Source organism: Neoarius graeffei, chromosome 19 (genome assembly GCF_027579695.1).
Source record: "Neoarius graeffei isolate fNeoGra1 chromosome 19, fNeoGra1.pri, whole genome shotgun sequence".
NCBI classification, from domain to species: domain Eukaryota; kingdom Metazoa; phylum Chordata; class Actinopteri; order Siluriformes; family Ariidae; genus Neoarius; species Neoarius graeffei.
Window position 1 is genome coordinate 42555242 of NC_083587.1, and position 25556 is coordinate 42580797.

Genomic DNA, 25556 nt, shown 5'->3' on the forward strand with positions numbered 1-25556 from the left:
TTCTTCTGTGATCAAGCCAGCTAAGTCCTCTCTCTCTCTCTCTCTCTCTCTCTCTCTCTCACACACACACACACACACACATACAATAAGGTGTAAGGTCATAATAAGGCTTTCATGTTCTCTTCAAACAGATAGTAACTCTACCGGCGCGGCCCATAACATCATTCCTGCCATGTTTTTTTTTTCCCTTCCCTCTCTTTTTCGGCAGTCTTTTCATTTCTCTCTTCATTGACTATGATGTCAATACTTGCACTTCAGTGCATTGTGCTTGTTCTTTGAAATTGTAATTTATGGTTTACGGATATTAGCCCAGCACGGATGTTTCAGGAAAGTCGCATATGAGGTTAGCAAACAACAGCTCACTTTTTTGATATGTAAATCTGAGCAAGGATAAAAATGAGGAGGAGGATAATGAAGCTCAAAGCTAGAGAGAGTGAGAAAGAGAAAGAACCGCCTCTGCCCCGTATAGATAAACTTCAAATATAAAGCGGTATTCATGCAATCCTCTCTTGCAGCAATAGGCAGTGTTCAATGTCTTTTAAGATCATGCCAGGAGCTTTCACTAACTGCTACACGGTATTAAGCGCAGGTTTGGGATGCCTTCTTCATGTGGGAGGAGACAGAGTTGGAAAATAAATAAATAAATAAATAAATAAAGGCCTTTGTGTGTTTTGTGATTTTATTAATGGGTTATTTATTTATTTAATTTATTCCTTCGTTCCATATTTTAAAAAAAAATGTTTTTGTCTAAAATCAACGTCATTCTTCAAATGTCAAATACCTGAACTGTACATGGTCCTCACTGCTCGTCGAAACTCTGTATTTAAAAATATCCATTTGTCATTGATATGTTTATGTGTAACTTGTGTATCCAAATTGTCGTAATCATGTGTACTGGAATAATAAAATATTAAAAAAAAAATCCCTCAACGCAACATTATCTGTGAATATATGTGTCAGATGTGCACTTCTGTGCATCTTTAATAAGCAGCATGTCAAGCTTTTGCACATTCACTGTGGGGTCTCTTGTGATTCTCTAGATGGCAGTAATATTCCTCAGCCATCAGATTATAGAAGCGAAAATCAGCAAACCCTTCCTTCTCGGATGCTTTCTCTCGCTCTCTCTCTCTCTCTCTCTCTCATTCTTACTTTTTTTAAGCAGTTTGTTTGAGAAGACAGGCAGAGCCGTGAGCATGTTTCCGTCCTGCATTTGCCTTCTGCGTTGTATGTGTGGCCTGCACCTCGAATCAAAAGTTTTATTTACTTTCAAGAGCTCATCATGTTTTAATTCCAGTCCAGCAGCAACAAATTACCGATCCTCTGAAATTGGGAAAGTTTCAAATCCTAGGGAAGAAAAAAAAAGCAAAATAAAAAAAACCCCTTCACTTTCTTTTCCTTCCAGAAAAATGCATAATGTTTGATGATATAGGACAATTCAAAATGAATACAAACATACCTGAATTCTTTCCATTTCATCCCCATGGACTAATCATAGGCAAACTACTTGCACACTTTTTTTTTTTTAACTGAAAATGTAGAAAGCAGTTTCACAAAAGGCAATTTGACCAGGGCCATTTATGAGATTTGTTTGGTTATGGGACTTGTCTTGGTGAGTTTCTGCTCCTGTTTTCTCATTAATATCAAATGCTGAGAGACACAATAAAAAGGAGAAAACATTTATCCAGGAAGCCTTCTTCTGCATTCTGCATCACCAGAGAAAAAAGCAATTATCCACACTGGGAGGTTTTATGTGTTGTCAGTGTCAGTATTACCCAGGTTTCTTCAATAAAAAAAAAAAAAACCCTGGCACTGACAGAAAAGAAACATTCACATCATTGATCTAAAGGAATGAAATGAACTTGAGCAGGTAACTGCGTGCACATATGTGCATTTGCAGTGTTCCCAAGATCCTGAAGGTGCAAAATAAGCGACTGGAGCTTAAAAATATGCTAACAGCATTAGCGCTACTGTTAGAGACATTCGATATCTAGCTATTACCCTTATTACTCGAGGGCAAGAAAACTGCCTCAAAATATACTCTCTCTCTCTCACACACACACACTCACTGTAGGGAGAAGGAGAAGTGTTGAAGTTCTTCTGTGATGATACTCATCCGTACTTCTCTCTCTCTCACACAGCCACTCTGGCTGGTAATCTTGCTGAATGGCTGCTTCTGTTTGCCACCCTAATTGGACACACACACATACACACACACATATACACACGTCAGCCACAATCAGAGTGGGAAATTTTTACCCCAGAGAAATGCAGTGACAGTTTGTCTTGTCTTTTCGCTCATAAACATTCACACCAGGACCGGATGACATCCCGATTACACACGTCGAATCAAAGTTTACGTGAGAAACAGACGAAGGCAGAAAAGGAGAAAAAAAGAGGTTTTTATATCTAAAAAGACAGACACGAGACACATTTTTAAAGTTCATGATGCACAGATTTCCTCGAACTTCTGACATTTATTCAGCCACTTGCTAACAGTTTAGACACAACAGTGCTCTATCATCTAATGGAAAGTGTTGTGCCTCTGGCTGGGCTTAGGCCTGCGTCTGTGATAGTGGAGACACCACATGACTCTTAATGCTAATGAGACATGCATTATATATACACCGTATTTATGGATTACAAACACAGCAAACATACAGATTTACCAAAGCGTGTTGTGTGAGCAGTAAAAAAAAAGTCAAAAGGACAGTATAAACCTGACAAGACAGGCCATGTGATTAAAATAAAAAAAAAAACAATATTAAATCTAATATTCAAAAGAAATTTTCAAAGGTGAGTTCTGTCCTGCCTCTGGGATAACCAGCAGCCTGGTGAAAATACATGTTAATTAGGCAGCAGTGCAGGTCCAGGGGCGCGGATTTGATCCCGTGGCCACCAGATTGAGGCAGGATTGAGATCAGCTCACTTCACCATTAGACAACTGGCTGAAACTAGCTGACATTTGAGGGAATCTGAAAACAACTGCAGCCCTGAGCAGAAAAGCAGAGCAGGGAAAAAGGGGAGAGAGACAGAGAGAGAGAGAGAGACTCACTGCACAACTAGGGCTGATTATGGAATATTCAAACATGGAAAGAAGAAAAGCAAATATTTTAATTGCTTTGGGGAAAAAAAGTATCAGGTATTAAACATCGTACACAAACGCTGTGTCCGAAATCACTCACTACTCACTATACAGTGACTATATAGTGAGTTCGCCATTTTGTAGTGCTGTCCGAATGTATAGTGAGAATTATTACACCCTATATTGTGCACTCATAGTATCCCACAGTGCACCGTCAAAAGTAGTGCACAACCGATGGTCACTAACCAAGCAATATATCCCATCATGCATTGCGGTCGTGCTGAAAGAAATCAAATCACAAGCCTCAAATTTGATTTAATAAAAGGCAGCAGCAAAGAAGAAAGTATTCAGCCTTGATTTAAAAGAACTGAAAGATGCAGAAGACACAGAGTACTTTGTATTGATTAATGTGGGAAATACATGCAGTATAATATGTATTTATTATTTTGAAAACCCACCAGCCGACTGATCTGGCACGTTTTAATTGTGCGACAGTAATGACGTAAATAATGGTGTGATGGACTAGTGTCCAAAAGTGTTTTTTTTTTTTTCATTTTACCAGTGAGTTCACTATATCGTCCTCTATATAAAATTCCCTAGATAGTGAGTAGGGAGTAGTGAACGAGTGAGTGATTTCAGACACAGCAAAAGTTTCTCGGAACAGGAGATTTTGCTCAAAAGACTTTCATCAGGGCTGTGTCCGAAATCACTCACTCATTCACTACTCCCTACTCATTATTAAGGGAATTCTATTTAGAGGACTACATAGTGAGCTCATCTCATCTCATCTCATCTCATCTCATTATCTCTAGCCGCTTTATCCTGTTCTACAGGGTCGCAGGCAAGCTGGAGCCTATCCCAGCTGACTACGGGCGAAAGGCGGGGTACACCCTGGACAAGTCACCAGGTCATCACAGGGCTGACACATACACAGACACCCATTCACACTCACATTCACACCTACGGTCAATTTAGAGTCACCAGTTAACCTAACCTGCATGTCTTTGGACTGTGGGGGAAACCGGAGCACCCGGAGGAAACCCACGCGGACACGGGGAGAACATGCAAACTCTGCACAGAAAGGCCCTCGCCGGCCACGGGGCTCGAACCCGGACCTTCTTGCTGTGAGGCGACAGCGCTAACCACTACACCACCGTGCTGCCGTCCACTATACAAAGTGTAATAATTCTCACTATACATTCGGACAGCACTACAAAATGGTGAACTTACTATATAGTCCACTGTATAATGATTTTGGACACAGGGCGAGTACTTTATATTATTAATGTGAGAAATACACTCAGTATAATATGTATTTATTATTTGAAAACCCACCAGCAGACTGATCTGGCACGTTTTAATTGTGTGACAGTAATGACGTAAATAATGGCGCGGTGGAGTAGCATCCGAAAGTGTTTTTTTTTTTTCATTTTACCAGTGAGCTCATTATATAGTCCTCTATATAGAATTCTCTGGATAGTGAGTAGGGAGTAGTGAATGAGTGAGTGAGTGATTTCAGACACAGCAAAAGTTTCTCAAAACAGGAGAGTTTGCTCAAAAGACTTTCATCAGGGCGGCACGGTGGTGTAGTGGTTAGCGCTGTCGCCTCACAGCAAGAAGGTCCGGGTTCGAGCCCCGTGGCCGACGAGGGCCTTTCTGTGCGGAGTTTGCATGTTCTCCCCTTGTCCGCGTGGGTTTCCTCCGGGTGCTCCGGTTTCCCCCACAGTCCAAAGACATGCAGGTTAGGTTAACTGGTGACTCCAAATTGACCGTAGGTGTGAATGTGAGTGTGAATGGTTGTCTGTGTCTATGTGTCAGCCCTGTGATGACCTGGCGACTTGTCCAGGGTGTACCCCGCCTTTCGCCCGTAGTCAGCTGGGATAGGCTCCAGCTTGCCTGCGACCCTGTAGAACAGGATAAAGCAGCTAGAGATAATGAGATGAGACTTTCATCAGGTGTGTGCGGCTATAGGAGGTGAAATCAGTTAATACTCGAAATATATATTTTAAGCACTTTTTTTTCAAAGTTCTGTGTGCAATAATTTCTGTGCCAAAGAAAAAGAGACTCCAACAAAATATCCTCACACCACCAGCACAAAAACATTAACATGAGCAGGAAAGCTGTGCCAGCCCGTGGTGTATGAGGCATCAGCAGCAGGTCAGCAGGAAAATGTCATTCTGCAATTATCACTTCAAAAGCAGACCAGGCAGCGCAGACACTTTGATTTATTTAGTTTAAGAAGTGCACAGGGCAGGAGAAGCATGAGTTCAGAGAGTCTGTCACTGCTGAGCTCACAGAAACGCTGCTGTTTTGGCTTGTCGAGCACATCACGGCCTGCTTTGAACACTCCGCTAGTATCTGCTTGTGTGAAATGTATTTTGACAAATGTCAGGTATGAGAGGGGAGAGTCATCGAGCAGTGAGGGTGCTGCGTGATCATATGCAAGACACACCTTAGTTTTTGTTCCAGCTTTAGTTTTCTCTGACGCCGCCTTTAAGACGGGAAGGATTCCAGCAGGACTCTTACCTGCCATGAACAGAAATAGATTAAAGTTAACATGAGGGAGGAGTCGTGCCCTGATGAGGAATTCAGTATTTGTTAGGAATGAAATCATTTCTCAAGTTTGAGAAGTATGACATCTTGCTTTCTTTTCGTTTGCACTTAATAAAATAGAATGCTGTAAGTCAACACCTCGGTATCACACGAAAGCACCAAAACCTGTGCATATAAGAAAGAAAGCAAGATGAAGTGGAGAGCTTGTGTTCGTGCCTGTAGCTGTGCTCGAACTGATGTAACTCCAGCAAGACGCAGGTAAATGTGCTGCACTCGACTGTCTAGAGACTTTACACAGACAACAAAGACAGTGAGGCAAGAAAAAGTGTGATGAAACTTTCCTGTCTCTCTCTCTCTCTCTCTCTCTCTCTCTCTCTCTCTCACACACACACACACACACACACACACACACTATCCTTTTTTCCCACCATCGCTCCAATGCACGCAATTAGACATGATGAAAAATCTGAAAAGAAATTAAATTTAGTTGTAATACATATCACCATTCTTTTTTCCTTTGGAAAATTACTTTTGAAATGTTCTCTCTCTCTCTCTCTCTCCCCCCTCTTTTTTCTTCTTTGCGTGTGTAATTTAAATGGTAAGCTGCCAGATGTGTGTCTCATGCTTGGAAGTGCAGGAGCTTTGCATTATTTAGCATATTAACATTCACAGAATTTAAAAAAGGGTTCCTGCGTTGCCTGGAGGTTCCAATTAAGTAAACCTTAGCTTGATACATGTAAAAAATTTCACCATGAGAAACTTTTTTTCATTGCTTTTTTTTTCTCCCCCTCTTTCCTTCTCTTCCTGTCCCATCTATATAATAAATATGGAAACTTCCCAGATGATATAATTTTTCTCTTGCTGCAGGATTAAATATATCAGTAATAATAACTTTTAAACATAGGCTACATATCAGGAAAGGTTCTGAAGGCTAAAAGGGGGTTTAATAGCAGTCGTTCTCAGCCTCGCAGGGGAGCAGACACGTCTTCCTTCCCATTTTGGAAACTGACAGATCTGATTGAATTTGAGCCCAGATGTAGTTTTTAATTACCACTGCTGGTAAACACTCAAGCTGCCTACAGTTACAAGGTAATAGTGTTAAATCTGTCCTATCTTAAAGGCAAGGAGACGTATTTATTGTATTTGAGCAATTTCATAATCATTTTTGCTTTTGTAGGATTTGACTGAGCTATCCTCACTCAAACTGGTGACACACCCGATGCATGGAGAAAATCTTCCACTGTTGCAGGTAGAAATAAAGGATAAATAAATTCAGCGTATGCTGAAGTAATGTGTCTTTGCTCAGACAATTTTTTTTTAAATGTAAGCTCTAATTTCACCATGCAGCAGCGCACAGTAAAGCACAAAACGTTTCCTCATAATTCCTACACAGTTGTGTCTGCCAGTTCATTCCTTTTTAAAACAACATCCAGTGCACTGCAGAATGTTAATACATGTTATACAACTACTGTATATAAGTCTGACAAATGACTATGACATGTGACATGGAGAGAAACTGACAGTTTTATGCATGGACGCTACGCACTCACTGCTACTTTTATATACAAAAGATGGGGGGGGGTTAAGAAAAGTACCTGGTTTTTGCTTTCACCCACTACATGGCTGAGGATCAGATGTAGTACTCAGACTTATAAATATATCATTTCAAATAAATAACACACAAATTTCAAGTTAGCTAATATCTGCATTCAGGCAACTGGCAGTGGAATAATACTGTAAGTGTACGCCGTTCATCAATATAACTAGCAAATAAACCTACAATACAATGGAAAGGTTATTAAGCTTGTGTAAAATAGAGGTCTAGAGATTGAGATCCATCCATCCATTATCCATAACCGTTTATCCTGTGCAGGGTCGTGGGCAAGCTGGAGCCTATCCCAGCTGACTATGGGTGAGAGGCGGGGTACACCCTGGACAAGTCGCCAGATCATCGCAGGGCTGACACATAGAGACACACAACACTCGCATTCACACCTACGGTCAATTTAGAGCCACCAATTAGCCAAACCTGCATGTCTTTGGGCTGTGGGGGAAACCGGAGCATCCAGAGGAAACCCACACAGACACGGGGAGAACATGCAAACTCCACACAGAAAGGCCCTCACCGGCCACTGGGCTCGAACCCAGAACCTTATTGCTGTGAGGCGACAGTGCTAACCACTACACCACCGTGCCACCCAGACATTGAGATGTACATCGAAAAATAATTTGCAGTTTCTTTCATTCCTGCTCCAATCCATCCATCTTACAGCCAACAGAATCAAAAACCTAGCCTTCACCTCTATTCTCTGCCCAGAGATTATAACCCCTGTCAGCAGTGTCTTCACCCAGCACTGCAGTTTTGCCTTTAATTACGCTTACTTCTGCCTGATGCTCACATGCTGTTTCACAAGAATTAGCACAGCGCTGACAGCTATAGGTTACGTCCATGAACTTGGAGCAGTGCAGTCACAACCCTTGGTCTCCTGGGGCCGACAATGGTTCCTTGTTATCCACAGCTTTCCCACTGCTCAATGTGTGTGTGTGTGTGTGTGTGTGTGTGTGTGTGTGTGTGTGTGTGTGTGTGTGTGTGTGTGTGGTGAGCAAGGCCCCAGGCTGGTAGGAAGGTAGGAAGAGGTAGGAAGAGACGACTGAGACCTCATCACTCGCCGAGGCTCTGAATTGCCCCTTCGCTTGTTTCAGGATTTGCAGCAAATCGAAGGTCAAGGAATTGCTGATTTCCCGAGAGCAGTGGCCTTCATTCAAATTACAGCCTGATAAGTGACCTGTGCTGTTAGTATCATCATAACATGTTCAAGTCTGTAGTTGGTTTTAATCAGTTGTAGCATTTTAGTAAAAAAAAAAATTACATATTAATGTTTGATTCTTGCATTAGTTTGTTTATATTGAACATCATATCATATTCTGCAACTTCAGCTATGCACTTTATTGTGAAACACAATGTGAGACAGAGCTGTTTGAGATTTGTTTCGAGATGTTGGCTTACAAATCACCAGAAACCTAAATCACAAAGATATCAAGGTAACGTAGAATCAAGTCACTTCTGAGTTCATTTTTTAGCATTTCTTTGTCCTTCCCTGTCTGTGTTCTTGTATACATGTGTATATTCATTTACATCGATAGCTGTAGATCGAACCGGAAGAGATGAGTCTTCTCTAGTTGCTAAAGGGTGATCCCTCAATGTGATCTGATGCTATGACCAGGCAAGCTCATCAGCAGAAATAGCAAAACTCTTAAAAACTGACATCTTGATGAAGGTCCCATAAGTCTATCCTAATTTATCTACTTGAGAGAGAGAGAGAGAGAAAAAAAAAAAGTTTCAGCAGCTCACTTCATGCAGATTGAAAAAATAAATACTGAGAGCAGGCAGAACCATTTGAATACTCATTTGGATTCAAGCTCAGTGTAACTAAATCATTCTGTTCATGTCAGAGGCCAGTAGTGTTGTAGTCAACCGAGACCAAGTCATGACCAAGACCAAAGTGTATAGAGACCAAGACAATCCAAGACTCTGAGGGGTAGAGATCAAGTCATGACCAAGACCAAAAGTGTATTGAGACCAAGACAATCCAAGATTCTGACGGGTGGAGATCAAGTCATGACCAAGACCAAAGTGTATCAAGACCAAGACAATCCAAGACTCTGACAAGTGGAGGTCAAGTCAAGACCAAGACCAAAGGGTAGCGAGACCAAGACAATCCAAGACTCTGATGAGTGGACATCAAGTCAAGACCAAGACCAAAGTGTATTGAGACCAAGACAATCCAAGACTCTGACGGGTGGAAATCAAGTCAAGACCAGGATGAAGTCAGGGTAAGACCGAGTCAAGACCAGAACCAGACAAGTGTGTGCGAAAGGGTGGGGGATGGGGGATGGCCATTCATGGGAAGACGGGTGGGGGATGGGTCATGGCCATTCATGGGAAGAAATTTTTCAAATTAGCAATGAGTCACATTATTGGTTGCATTTGAATCAGGAAGCTGTACATCCAATCACAGTAGCAATGTTAACAAATCAATCAGATAATACACAGGTAATTTAGTGAAATCCCTGCAGTTGTGGTCTTGACCAGTCTTGAAATACAATTCCAAGTCCTCTATGTCTGAGACTGAGACAAGCCTGAGTAAAAATGCAGTTGATTCCAAAAAGAGACCAAGACCTTCAAAAAGTGGTCTTGAGAGCAGACTCAAATACTGCAACACTCGTCGTCAGCTGTCCATCACTAGCAATGATGACTGCTTCATTAGGATGCACAGAAACACAGATGGGCCGCGAGGCCCACACCAGAGCGACAGAGTCGCCCGCAGCGGTGGCACAAATGGCCCAGCCGAGCCGCCATGTAATGTCTGGCCTCGTGAGCTCATGCATACTATTCTCCTTTCCTAACGAAGCACCTTGCATGGTAAGGTAAGACAATGTCGTGCCCCCATCGTGTTGTCTCTCTGGACCTCCAGACCTGATGTCAAGTGGTGCACAAAAGTGCCACAGATCTGATGGGTATGGAAGTTGCCCTGCAGTGACAACTGACTTGCCGAGTGATACGATCCATTGGCCATTTGAGTGGCTCATCTGCATGCCATCTGGTGGTGCGCCATTGACCCTGTTGGGTTCATCTGCCACATTGCACTGAAAAGTGCCCTTCTGCCAGCGCCTTATTGGTGATGTACTATTTAACCCATAGCTGGAACCCAGGCAGGTGCTACGACTCCAGGTCAGAGCGGACCTGGGAGCAATGGTGATTAAGGGGTAACTCCACTTTCACTAATACTCAAGTCCTCCCAGACATGAGACTCACCACCGGTTGCAGTTTAAAGTCATACCCAGGACTAACTACACTAACTACAACACTAGAGGCCAGTTAACCCATAGTGCTTGTAGCCAGTGCATACCTTCCAGAAATACCCAATAATCTGTTTTTTTTTAACTAAGCAATATGAATTTTACTTTAGTCTCTGTTCCTCTACGTGCCCATGTACACATGTATTTTAACCAAAAATTCATTTTATGGAGTTAAAATGGTGACTAAAATGGTTAAAGACTGAATTAAGGGATCACAGGACATTTTATTGTCTCCTGATAGTACTTTGGGAATCGATTCATATTTATAATCCAAACTGTAAAGAATCCTGAAAGTTCAAACAGAGTAAAACCTGAGTAAAAGCTGATGGACTTCTGTTGTGAGTAGGATTGTCTTTGGGGAGTAGTTTGGTTGTTGGTTCACACTATGCTCCCGGGCTTGATAAGATTTTCTCCATTTCCATCCAAAGGCAACGCAACCTGAACCGATCCATATGCAAATTATCCACTAATGTCAGCTCCGTTTATCCAAGCAACACTCTGATGCCCCATGAGAGCCATCCTTTGATCCACCATTCAAGTGAACCCAGAGTTCACTTTACCTGCACACCCTTCCTCATTCCTATAGCACCTGGACCCCCTTTTCCACTCAGTTTCCTCCTCTGTCCTCTGTTCTGTATTCCTTCTTTCTTTCTTATTTCCTTTCTTTCTTTCTTTGGCCTGTGTGGCATAATGCAGAACATAAATCTCTGAAGACTAAAGCCTTGGTGTAGGGAAGAGGGAGGGGGGGTTCGACACTCTCCCCCTACCATGGGGGTGTAAGGAGCAGGGTGGGAGGTCAAAGTTCGTGGCGAAGAGGAAGTGACAAGCTGTGAAATGTAAAAGACCAATTTCTTCCACATGTTTCAGCACTCGGAGATCAGCGCTGAGCTGTCAGCCGGCATCACACTTAAAATGGGACAGGTTGCTACCCAGCAGACCTGTCACAACTCATTTGTAATTAAAAAGTCTGTGCGATGTTTAAAGCGAAACACCCCTGAAACTTTTTTTCATACTCCAATCTGTTAAATAAAGATGAGTGGTGCCAAGGAAAAAAAAAGTATTATTAGCTGGGCAACCTTCCTTCCTGTTAGATCAATACCAGACAAGCCTGTTTGATTTGTCTGATGATGTGACCTCAGAGAGGTGGTGAGGGTTTTTGTGCATTTTTTTAATGCAGTTTTTGCATGAGTGTGGGAGGAGGTGGGTGTGCTAATTGTGCTGCTTTATCATAATCTATATCCCATCCATTATTTCCTGTCCTCTTTCTTACAAAGCTTCCGCACCAACTGAATTGACACAACTTATCTAGTCAATGTAATTGCTAGTTCAAAACCTTTCAATTTTTTGGTTGTAGAACATAAAGCCACAAAAAACATCTTAAATGCAATCAATACAGTGCTCTAACCAAAGCATTTTATTTACTAAATATTACTCTTGCTGAACAGGGCAAAAGAATTGATTCTGTAATCCTGGGAAACAATATCAACACAGCGCTGAGATATGAAAGTGAATTTGAATGTGAATGTCAGATATGAATCAGACTTCCTGATTTTCTTCAACTGTTCCAGGGTGGTATATGCAGCTATGTTTGCTAATATCTGTGTGCAGCTTAGGCTTTTCAGAACACCTGCAACATATCGCGATGCATATATATATATATATATATCGTCTGTTTCGCAAATAACCTGCATCAACCTTCATACACACAAAATATCAACATGGCATCAGTGCCAGATGGGAACGCACAAGTTCTTATTAAGGCCTTCTTTATGTAGCATTTTCTCAGCAGGTGAAAATTCAAATTCAATCCAAATTGCTTGAAACTGCTCTCACTGAATTCAGAATTGAATTCAGAACAACATACCTTTTACAGAATGAAAAGATGTTTATCCGTTCTTGAGATATTACAAATCAAAGATTGAAAAAACGGCTTAATGTTTAGAAAACTGCTGCAATATTATATTCTGTATTCGGATGACATGGTCCAAAATGGGCCTCATTAACGAATGAGATCAAATGTTTTTTCTTAATAACTTTTCTATTTTTCAAGAGGGAAATTGGCAGGCACATACATGCTTGTATACTGAATACAAAGTTGAAAAATGAGTAAAAACCAATTATGTAAATTAGGATGTAATTAGTATTAATTATGCTAATTACGTAAAACCGTTAAATCGGCACACTCTCTTCTTCAAAGTTTCACCAAATTTGTGCAATATAAAGCTGATCTTAACTCTCATTTATACATCACAAAGAAGGAGAAATCAATGTTAATGATAAAATAGGCATAAACAAGCACTGAATGTCATTCACATCTAAAATTCTCTATCAAAATAAAGTAATAAAAGATTATTTCGAATATACTATTTGTCCTCTGTACGGCTTTGTATTTCTAAGTCAGGCCGACTAGTGTTTATATGAAAGAAATGATTATTTATATTCTTTCATATAAACACTTTTTTGAGATTCGCTTTCAAGGTGAATCTCAAAAAAAAAAAAAAATTGTGTGAGCCACTTCCAATAAACAATACTAATTAACTGAGCTGAAATTGACTTCCGGTTTTTTAAAAATCTCATTCCAACCACTAAGATCTCAATATTTTTCATCAAAACAACTCCAGTTATATTCTAAAATAGGTATTTATTTACATGAATCAGTTTGATTTGAAAAAAATAAGTAGGTAAAGCTATGAAAACTTACTTCAAAGTCTCCCGTGAATCATAACATCAAAAGTAGCTGATGGAAAATTTTGCTGAATACTTCATCAGAAACAGTGAGAGTGAGAGAACATCCCTATAAAAGTTATCTGATTGATATTCATGAGTAATCCAGTCGGAAACCGATCAGAAAAGAGAGAGAACCTGAGCACGTTCCCATGACTCAAAAAGCACCGGCAGTTTACTGACATCATGTGAGCAGAGTTTTTACTCTGTTGTACCAACTTCAACCTCCCGTTACTCCCAAAGGACTGAACAGATCTTAATGAGATCAATTTATTTGGAAGGCAAAAATTATAAGCTTTTTAATGGTAGTATTCATGAGAGAAATTATTCAAGAGTTAAGCAATGACAGATTTGGAAACTTAGATGAGCGTCTGCATGGACAATTTTCACAGCACGACCAGCGAGTGTCTGATATGCCTAATAAAGGAACATCATTACTTTCTCTGCATGACACAACATTACATCCAGCCCGGCACCTGTCACTCTGCCACTGTGTGTGTGTGTGTGTGTGTGTGTGTGTGTGTGTGTGTGTGTGTGTGTGTGTGTGTGTGTGTGTAGGCATTCGCTGACACTTCTTCCTATGCAGAGAGTATGGGTTTTACCTGCTAGTGGGGTAGATGAGCAGGTAGACATAGATATATCAGGAGGAGGCTTTTCATTGGTCACTTCACTGGCATTGCACTCTGGAACTCCTTGATCTTTTTGCTGGAGTTTCTTCACCTGCACAAACACATTGTACACTCCTATCACTCTCAGTCAAAAACCTCTTGAGAACAGAATGAACAACATACACTCTGCAACATTATCTATACCATGTTGGCTGTTTACTTCAACCATCATTATATTCTTGGCTGTTCTACTACCTAATCTGTCACAGTAACCTCACTTTCATTAACCTTTAATAGTGCATTAGTGATACAGTATTAATCTATAACTTAGTAGTAATGTGTAGATACAGGAGAGGCAGATTCAAGCCTTCTGTGAGAAAAGCCATTGCGCCATCTCATAATTAAATTAAGATGTCGTGTAATCGGATCACTATGTTTCCTCAATTGTGTCCGGATAGATTTAGCAAAGGTGTGGTGTTGTACAAAAGTGTACAACTGGCTCTAATTTTCTAGTTCCTTTTCACACACACAAGACACCGTCAAATTCCAGCTCTCCATTCATCACACCACAAGCACTTACTAGCTATACCTGGCCATCGTAAACGCACACAGATATTAAAATGAAATATTTTCAGGACATTTAATAATATCCATCCTATTTTACATTAGAAGTGGGTGAAATGTTCGATGCACACATACAGTATGTACAGTATGTAGATAATAATAATAATAATAATAATAATCTTCATTTATATCATACTTTTCATTTGAGTTCAGTCTCTCAAAGTGCTTTACATATAAACCAGTTAAAAAAGTCAAAATATTTATAATAAAACATATTCATAAAAATCTACATTCACTATTATTATGTGTTAACTATGAACATATAAGAAAGGATACAAATGATAACATGGTACATTTGATCTGGATTAAAAAAAAAATTCAGAGTTTGTGTTCCTAATGTTTTTTCTTAACACGATAGATTATACTATTTACAGAGATTTGCAAGATATGCTGCAGCTAAACCATTCGGAGCGTTAAACATGATATGAATCACCTAAGCAGGCACTAGATAAAAGACTCATGTAGACATACAGGACAAGTCAAAAGTTTAGACACACTCACTCATGAGTAAACGTGTCCACACTTTTGATTGGTATTGATATATAATGTTATTGAATAATGTATATTATTATACATACAGGCCACTTTTTCCATAGAATAAAAACATGTATCCTATTCCCTTCTAGTGGGTTTATTGATAGCATGCAATATTGTTATCATATCGCTTATGCTCCATGTATTACGCCACTCTCCCTAATGGAGAATGAGTGTGCAATATTGTTACAATATTGAACGTTGTCAAGACAACACAGCGTCGCATGTCGGAGCTCATGTGAAGATCCAATGACATATGCACAATCATTTCTTTGTCAGCGGGAAAGAGAGAAGACGAGGCTAATCCAGTGCTAGATTTAAGCACTAAATAAATAAACTGAAAACTGAAACTAAAGATGTGCTGAACACCCAAAAGCCTACCAAAACTTCATTATATATTCTTCACGCATATTTGCAAGAGAAAAACATACCAACGGATATAAAAAAAACTGGAAAAGAGACACGTTGGAGATGTAAAACTTCTGCACTAGCGAGTGATTGTGACAGTTTGTATGCAAACATGGCCGTCAGATTTGCTTCATCAAAAGTGGAAGATTTTGAGAGAATTTTGGCTGCCAGGTCACGCCATTGTGTGTAGCTGTCAATGTTGATTTTAAAAGTAACTAAGTAAATTACACAGAGAAAATAATAATAATAATAATAATAATAATAATAATAATAATAATTGGCTTGACTGCACTAGCAGTGGCCTGTGCTAACATTGGCCTTCGCTAACATTACATCAGCTAGAAGGTAACTGGACTGCCGTGCTAACAGCACCAAGTCGCAGGTAAGCTCGCATTGGCCTTCGAGAATGCTAATATGAAGAAAGTGTGTATGTATAATAATAATAATAATAATAATAATAATAATAATAACATTGGCTGGCTTTTTTTCATGGTCTATCAGATATATTCCATTCCACTAGCATGATATTGAACTTGCCTTTGACTTATCCAATATCATGCAAGCTGAATGGATATATCTGATAGACCACTCAAAGCCAGCCAGTATTATTTAAATATACAACTAACTCAACTTTGTTGACAAAAGAGTGTTAATAAATCCTAAAATTATTTAATAGATTGATTTAACTGGCTATAAGCATATTCCCATATGATGGAAAACAATACCCTTGTATCTCATTATTCCAATAATGACTAATTGCCCAGGTCTTACTTCTGTACATTGCTATTCAGAATTAGTACCTGGAAGTAAAGGTTGCAGAGCCAGTTGTCCAAGTCAGCAGAGAGCAGCTGCTCTATTTTACTGAACTGGTCTATCGCTGAGTTGGGACAACCCCGAAGCAGTGGAGTGCGAAATCTACCTTGGATAAGGGTTAGAGAGCAGTCACACACGGGGAATACCCCCCAGGCCACCACTGCGCTCACAGCACATTGCTTACTGGGCATGCTCAGAAGTCTGAACATCAGCACAGTGGAGGGCAAGAGGTCACATGATGCAGGCAAGACCTGAGACAGAGAGACCAAAGCTGCAATTTGTATCAAGAGACATAGAGCAAACCTCAACGGTTCTCACAGAGCTATTCTACCTTAAAATATCCCAATGTAGTCTACAAACATTTCAGTTTTGCAAGTGAATTTTTGGCATGAAATGAAATATTTTGCCCAAAAACTTGTACATGGCACCAACCTGGTCGGCTTGATGTTACTAAGGAAAAATACTGACACAAATTGTGACAGGGGCTTGGACACAAACTGAAATGGCACAAGATGGGGAAAAAGGGAAAAAAAAAAAAACCTTTTACAATTTACTATAAATCACTCACCAAATAAAAACTATAAGAATCTTAATGTTACCCATTACTGTTTCCAAAATGTGACAACAGCATATCAAACCATATCTTCCTGTAATTGTGGCGACATTTAGCATTGGAAATAGGAGGTTAAAGCGACTACATAGTTTTATTTTAGTCCTGCTTTCGGTGCGAGGGAGAGAAGCCAAGGTATGGAGATCACAAGAATTTATTCCACAGAATCATAATATTCTCAGGCCATGTGTAGTAAATGCCTACACATGCCAGAATACATGCTGAAAAGGAAATTCAAAGGGATTTAGCCATGATTTATTGTACGTTGTGTAAAATACACATTAGTTGACAGCCATGCTGGGCTTCGTGCGCTTAACAAACACGGATTCCTATTTACTGCAAACGGGAGAGACAGACCTGTATCCCAATATTAAAAAAACGGAATGACAGACACCAGCTGAGCACTTGATCAATCATGCCAGGGAATATTTTAACCTACTATTATTTGGAATGGAAATGGAGGAGACTAGTTTAATCCCATCCATCATGCTCTTTCTCCTTACTGCATCTCCATCACACCTGAGAAATGATGATGATTATCTGACTCAAGCCTGGGATTTGTTTAATAATCTCCTGCGTTTTACATATTGAGAAACAAACAGATTTCATATACTATAAATATCAAGCACAATAAAGGGAACAGAAGAGAAAGGGAGAGGAAATAATAGAATACGGTGGAACAAGGCACTTGCTTCGGCTTTAGATGGAGCTGCTTTTAAACCAATAAAATAATCCCTTTTTATTCAAATCAGGGGAATGAAGTAAAAGGATGGATGTGGACCAAAAACATGGGCTCCAACCTAATAAATTGAACTACTGTCTTTAAAAAAAATATTATTTTTTTCAGTAAGTGGAGGATCCATGGTGATGGAGAGATGTGGAGATATGGATGAAGGTGTAGGTTTACGCATGTTATAGCCATTTTGGCAAAGAAACAAAATGGCCAAGCAATACTAAATATGAGATTCATGCGAAAGTTCAGGCAATCAGCAAGCTGGAATAAACTAGACAAGCTAATGTTGAGAATGATAATCAGGAAAAGGTCAAAACACAAAGGCAAATGGTTAGCAAGCAAAGGCTTGAAATGGTCTCAGTCTGTCAGTCTGTTTGGGTTACTTATAGTAGGGGTGATTGTGAACACATTAATCCAATCAGTAATCTGGAGATCATGATCAGGGATACAGGTAGCACGGTGGTGTAGCGGTTAGCACTGTTACATCACAGCAAAAAGGTTCTGGGTTCGAGCCCAGTGGCTGACCGGGACCTTTCTGTGTGGAGTTTGCATGGTCTCCCCGTGTCTGTGTGGGTTTCCTCCAAGTGCTACGGTTTCCCCCACAGTCCAAAGACATGCAGGTTAGGCTAGTTGATGGCTCTAAATTGCCTGTAGGTGTGAATGTGAGCATGAATGGTTGTTTGTCTCTATGTGTCAACCCTGCGATGATCTGGTGACTTGTCCAGGGTGTACCCTACCTCTTGCCCATAGTCAGCTGGGATAGGCTCCAGCTTGCCTGCGACCCTGCACAAGATAAGCGATTACAGATAATGGATGGATGGATGGATGGATGGATGGATGGATGGATGGATGGATGGATGGATGGATGGTGATCAGGGGTAGGTGTTTGTTTGGTTTGGTGACTGATGTTAATGTGAAGGGCTGAGGATCATAGGAATTGTAGGCTGAAGAGTTTGGGAGTTGGAGACATAGACAAGACTCCATAAGCTTTCTGGAGGAACAGTAAAGGCCTGTAAAACCAAATGAAAAACAAACATGCCCAATATTTGCTCATCATGCTCAATTTTCAAGAGATATTAAATACTACTGTTACTGTCCCCTTTCTGGGTCAAGACCTGGTTCCTGTCATGTCATGCAAGGACTTGGGGGTCACCTTGGACCCTAGCCTGTCATTCAATGATCACATTGATTCTTTGACATCATCACTACTGGTTGGATTATACCAAATGAACAGAATTAGGCACTTATTCTCAAGTGCCAACTCATTGTAAATGCCCTGATTTTTAGCAAATTATTTTACTGTTACACTGTATGGTCTTGTCATCGACGTTGGTTGTCCTTTGCTACCGATGATGACTACTTCATTAGGATGTGCAGAAACTCAGATGGGCCATGAGGCCCACACCATAGCACACCAGACTTATTGTCCTTTCCTAATGAAGAACCTTCGTTAGTGAAGGACAGTAAGGCAAGACCATCAACGTCGTGCTACCATCGTGTTGTCTCTCTGGACCTCCAGACCTGATGCCAAGTGGTACACAAAAGTGCCACAGACCTGACAGGTATGGAAGTTGCTCCGCAGTGACAACTGACTTGCTGAGTGATGCCATCAATTTGCCATCTGAGTGGCTCTTCCGCATGCCATCAGGTGGTGCGCTATTGACCCTGTTGGGTTCATCTGCCACATTGCACCAAAAAGCACCCAGCTGCCAGTGCCTTATTGGTGATGTACTATTTAACCCAAAGTTGGAACCCAGGCAGGTGCTACCACTCCAAGTCAGAGCGGACCTGGGAGCAATGGTGATTAAGGGGTAAATCCACTTTCCCCAATACTCAAGTCCTCCGGACCTGAGACTCACCACTGGTTGCAGTTTAAAGTCATACCCAGGACAAATATATGGTCTGGTACTACTAAAGGAAACATCCAAAAGCTACAACTTATACAAAACTTCACTGCATGAGTTATAACAGGGGTAAGAAAGTTTGATCACATTTCACCCACATTAAAGGAACTAAAGTGGTTAACAGTTGAGCAACTTCTATGACTTCGTAATGTTACCATGATGTACAAACGCTTCAGTCAAATGGTGCCTGATTACCTTTGCCAGAAATTAGCCAAGAGACCTGATACACACATTTACAACACAAGAGGAAAGGACAACATCAATATACCATGGTGTCACACAAACACAACCCAATGCTCTTTCTTATTCTATGGACCCAAATCATGGAACTCTACCTAACACAGTTAGAGACTCCAAGACCATCTACGCTTTCAAGAGGAGTGTTAAGGAATTTTTAAGGAACAATGACATTTAATACTTATTTAATATTCATATATTTACATTCATATGCTTTTACAATTATTATATATTGTTTAACTTATTTTTGTAAACTCATTTCTGAAAATCGCTCGGGGGAGGAAGTTAATAAAATTGTATTGTATTGTAATTTTGTCTGTATCGTCAAATCCCAAATTTAGTAAAGACCTTAATGAGAATGCCAACACACACATATGGAAGTGTGTTTTCACATTGTGTTACCAATACTTATGAGAAATTCACAGATAAAAAAAAAATCAAGAAATGAGAAACAGGCAATGACACCTACTGCTAATTTCTCAAAAAGGGAGTGCCAGCATGGGCATTTCAGTCAAACAGGCACATCTGATCAGCTTCACCAAACAGAGGGAGAGAGAGAGAGATAGAGAGAGAGATCATGTATTACAGACAGGTCTTTTTTCCTGTAAGTGACTGTAAAATAGCAGGACTGCTGATCATAAATGTGCTGTTTTTCTAAAGGTTTTTAAAAGACTTTTCGTGACTTATCAGGATTTACAATCCCGATTCCAAAAAAGTTGGGACAAAGTACAAATTGTAAATAAAAATAGAATGCAATGATGTGGAAGTTTCAAAATTCCATATTTTATTCAGAAAAGAACATAGATGACATATCAAATGTTTAAACTGAGAAAATGTATCATTTAAAGAGAAAAATTAGGTGATTTTAAATTTCATGACAACAACACATCTCAAAAAAGTTGGGACAAGGCCATGTTTACCACTGTGAGACATCCCCTTTTCTCTTTACAACAGTCTGTAAACGTCTGGGGACTGAGGAGACAAGTTGCTCAAGTTTAGGGATAGGAATGTTAACCCATTCTTGTCTAATGTAGGATTCTAGTTGCTCAACTGTCTTAGGTCTTTTTTGTCGTATCTTCCATTTTATGATGCGCCAAATGTTTTCTATGGGTGAAAGATCTGGACTGCAGGCTGGCCAGTTCAGTACCCGGACCCTTCTTCTACGCAGCCATGATGCTGTAATTGATGCAGTATGTGGTTTGGCCTTGTCATGTTGGAAAATGCAAGGTCTTCCCTGAAAGAGACGTCGTCTGGATGGGAGCATATGTTGCTCTAGAACCTAGATATACCTTTCAGCATTGATGGTGTCTTTCCAGATGTGTAAGCTGCCCATGCTACACGCACTAATACAACTCCATACCATCAGAGATGCAGGCTTCTGAACTGAGCGCTGATAACAACTTGGGTCGTCCTTCTCCTCTTTAGTCCGAATGACGCAGCGTCCCTGATTTCCATAAAGAACTTCAAATTTTGATTTGTCTGACCACAGAACAGTTTTCCACTTTGCCACAGTCCATTTTAAATGAGCCTTGGCCCAGAGAAGACGTCTGCGCTTCTGGATCATGTTTAGATACGGCTTCTTCTTTGAACTACAGAGTTTTAGCTGGCAACGATGGATGGCACGGTGAATTGTGTTCACAGATAATGTTCTCTGGAAATATTCCTGAGCCCATTTTGTGATTTCCAATACAGAAGCATACCTGTATGTGATGCAGTGCCGTCTAAGGGCCGAAGATCACGGGCACCCAGTATGGTTTTCCAGCCTTGACCCTTACGCACAGAGATTCTTCCAGATTCTCTGAATCTTTTGATGATATTATGCACTGTAGATGATATGTTCAAACTCTTTGCAATTTTACACTGTCGAACTCCTTTCTGATATTGCTCCACTATTTGTCGGCGCAGAATTAGGGGGATTGGTGATCCTCTTCCCATCTTTACTTCTGAGAGCTGCTGCCACTCCAAGATGCTCTTTTTATACCCAGTCATGTTAATGACCTATTGCCAATTGACCTAATGAGTTGCAATTTGGTCCTCCAGCTGTTCCTTTTTTGTACCTTTAACTTTTCCAGCCTCTTATTGCCCCTGTCCCAACTTTTTTGAGATGTGTTGCTGTCATGAAATTTCAAATGAGCCAGTATTTGGCATGAAATTTCAAAATGTCTCACTTTCGGCATTTGATATGTTGTCTATGTTCTGTTGTGAATACAATATCAGTTTTTGAGATTTGTAAATTATTGCATTCCATTTTTATTTACAGTTTGTACTTTGTCCCAACTTTTTTGGAATCGGGGTTGTATACTTTATTACTGAGGGGAATGTTTTTGCTTCTGTATTTCAAACTAAAGCTGTGATCAAAAGCTGCTAGAGGAGCAGCAGGACTGGTCCGAGGCTGTGTCCCAGAATTCCTGTGTAGAAAGAAACCATTTTATTTGTCCAAACTTTTGTTCTTCTTATTCTTTTATTGAATTTTGAAACCATTTGCATTCATAATAGTCTTAAAATAGTCCATATAAGGTCAGATTTAGGGGCAGCACAGTGGTGTAGTGGTTAGCACTGTTGCCTCACAGCAAGAAGGTTCTGGATTCGAGCCCAATGGTTGATGGGGGTCTTTCTGTGCAGAGTTTGCATGTTCTCCCTGTGTCTGCGTGGGTTTCTTCCGGGTGCTCCGGTTTCTCCCACAGTCCAAAGACATGCAGGTTAGCTTAACTGGTGGCTCTTAATTGACCGTAGGTGTGAATGTGAGTGTGAATGGTTGTTTGTTTCTATGTGTCAGCCTTGTGATGACCTGGTGACTTGTCCAGGGTGTACTCTGCCTCTCAGCCATAGTCAGATGGGATAGGCTCTGCAACCCTGTACAGGATAAGTGGTTACAGATAATGGATGGATGAAGGTCTGTTTTAAGGTATAATAAGGTCTCTTTCATGCATGATAAAATGCTCTGGCCTTAAAAAATTCAGTTTGGTTTCAGATTAACTGACAAGTAAAAACAATCAGTGTAAATATAGAAGAAAATCTTCTATAGATTTCTTCTGCTGTAATTCTCCTTTCTTGCCATCACCCCATCTGTCATTTTCACATACGGAATGTGTTTTGTGGTTTTCATCACAGCTATATCCTGAAAGATCATCTCTCTCTCTCTCTCACTGCTGCGTCCTAAATTTGTCAACAGTTCTTACTGAACTTACTCTCGAATACAGTATGTCATGAAAAGTTTTTACTGAAACTCAAATAGACAACAATCAACATTAATTTAATGTGAGAATTTGTTACCAATGAATGAACTGAATGTATATACATAATCTAAGAAAGTTTTTTTTTTTTTTTAAAGCTAGACGGCCTTTTGATTTCATAAAATCAGTGAAATTTAGTTCTCTCTGAAATTTGGTCATTGTGGTATATGTTTATTTCTGTAATATCTTTAAAAAAAGTCATTCTGTGGCTGGGAATTTATTTAATTTCAGGAGATTCCCGAGCAAATAATGTGCATGAAATTGCTTAGTTTGCGCAGTCAAGCAGACAGAGGAAGTCCGTGTGCGCATGCACAGGTTTACCTTTGACCGTGCACTGACAGTTACATCATTCTGTCGCTAAACGAACAGCTGATCACACCAAGGTGCTCTCTGACCGCCGATATTTATTAGTTTGGTCCTGCGTTTCTTTTCCTTCGCAACATTATGTCTTTTCTTCTCGCTTTCCGTTACTGTCGGCGGTCTTCCATGTTTCATTCGCATCCTCCATTTTCCTCTCCTGTTTCAAATTTGCATCCCACAATGCCTTGCGTGAATGGGGAAAGCCCACCACGTGACGCATGACATAATATCTTGAATTGGGTCATGGTGAAGCAGGAAAAAATATCAGAGAATTTAGGGCCATGTGGCCCTAAATTCATTAATTGTTCTATTTAAAAAATAAAAAAATTAAATTGGAAGTCTGTGATTCAAATTCAGTAGCTTTCAGTCCACTAAATAAAAATAATTGGATGTCGGGTAAAATTCTTTTTATGATCTGCTAAACTTGAAAAATCTGAAAGGCAGTCTAGCTTTAAAGAGTGAAACACAGAATTAATGATGTGTTCATGATCAATAAGTGCTAACTGTCAATATTTGTATTAATTAAAATGGTGCATTGACAAGGATTTGGACTTTTAGAGCACCTTTTTGTTCCTGTGATCATTTTTATACTGTGTTTATAAACTGTCTGTATTGCGTTAATGACTCTAGTCTTGTGTTCCCTCACCATATGGAGGTTCTGGTTAATGAGCAGCTCTATGTCGCAGATTCGGCCGTGATGTTCCACAGGCTCTGTGACTCCTGTCCAGTGCTGCTCCTTCAGGCGAGACCAGCACAGCGCAGGGCCACCCAACCCACTGTGCAGAGACACACACACACTGTACAGCCCCCTACTGAGCTTCTCCCTCACCGCCCGTAAACACACCACACACACCTCCATTGGCTGTGGGGTTCGTGTCCACTCCACCTACAGAAACACAGAAAAAGAAAGACGGATATAGAGAAAGATGAAAAGGAAAAGAGCATGTGTTACAGATGTGGAAGAAGTGAGAAAGAGTCCAGTGTAGCGGCCTGCGACCAACCACATGAGAGACTGATTTCGTCTCATCTTACATTAATTCTTTTTCACATGGCCCTTGAGAATACAGTGTTTTGATTAATACAACCGGATTATTTAGTAATAATAAATTCACTCCACTTCCAGCAACATCACAGTGCTGCTATTCTGAGGATGCAGTCAGTAAGCAATATTTGCAAGGCACAGAGGGGAAAAAGAGGTACACTGATAGTGAGGGATTACTTTCGGTGGGCGGCAGTTAAATATAAGTGTCTTCGAGGGAGGGGTGTAGGCCTCTGTGGAGTAGATGTGGGAGGGAAAACACAAATACACAGACTGGTGGGCGATTCCTGTCCGAAAGCCAGGACTGTGCTGACCTGGAGCACACGTCTCGTCTGGATTCAGGAGAATGACTAGTGTTTCACACAGACAGGAATCAGACTTGGAATCCCTTCTTTGGTTTTGTGCACACACACACACACACACACACACACACACACACACACACACACACACACAGCATAATTTATCATCTGGAGGAATTTTATCATGTGAATAATATTTAGAGCTATCCAGGAGAAAAGAAGTGACTATTGATTTAGTAGCTGATAAAAATATATGAATTAATGACAATCAATTCAAAAATATTATCAGGAAATTTTTCCAAAGCACGAGCTATGATTCCAGTGGAATTTCAGAATTGCTGACTGCAAATCTCAGATTTGCAGTGCTCTTATAAACAGTACTGATGTCTAAATAACGAAAACCTCATCTGGAGTGAATACATGTTCATTTTATTTGAACCCTCTGATCACTACTAAGCACTGGATGTCCCCTTGACACCAGATGTTAATGCAGTTATCTACTATATTAAGGTGACCAGATTTCTGAGATGAAAACTGGGGACATTTTCAGTTCGGTGGTGAACAAACATCTAATGTTTTCATCCTTGTAATAAAAAAGTGAGGACATTTCTGTTTTTCCAAGGATTTTGACCATGCATTGTATAAAAAGTGGGATTTTCCTCACTGAGTGCACTGCTTTAGGTTCACATTAAATAAAGACAATGTGAAAATCTCTGGTATGGGTACACAGTTTAGATTTATAGACTCTTAAATTGTAAGCTAGCTGAAATAGATGTTTTAGACCCATGAAAGTAAATATATTAAATTAATTACCATATATGCTACTAATAATAGACAATGTATTTAAAAATATGCAAAACACACAACAAAGTTTAAATAAACAGTTTACTTCAGTCCAAGCAATTTCAAGGTCTGGTAACTTATTATTATTA

General features: G+C 40.2%; 1 protein-coding gene across 7 annotated transcripts in view; it reads right to left on the reverse strand.

Moving 5' to 3' along the window:
• ofcc1 (orofacial cleft 1 candidate 1) overlaps positions 1-25556 on the reverse strand; it is a 285101-nt gene that overhangs the window by 128649 nt on the left and 130896 nt on the right. For 6 of the 7 annotated variants that reach the window (XR_009650730.1, XM_060900091.1, XM_060900088.1 and 3 more), the window contains 5 exons: positions 23930-24169; positions 16194-16457; positions 13822-13939; positions 5535-5608; positions 2067-2185 (listed from right to left, as the gene is read on the reverse strand). Coding sequence is in view for 6 of the 7 variants with exons in the window: in XM_060900091.1 (XP_060756074.1) it covers positions 2067-2185; positions 5535-5608; positions 13822-13939; positions 16194-16457; positions 23930-24169 (815 nt within the window). In the remaining variant the exon portion in view is untranslated. The remainder of the gene's footprint in view (positions 1-2066; positions 2186-5534; positions 5609-13821; positions 13940-16193; positions 16458-23929; positions 24170-25556) is intronic. The other variant, XM_060900092.1, reaches the window with a different exon arrangement.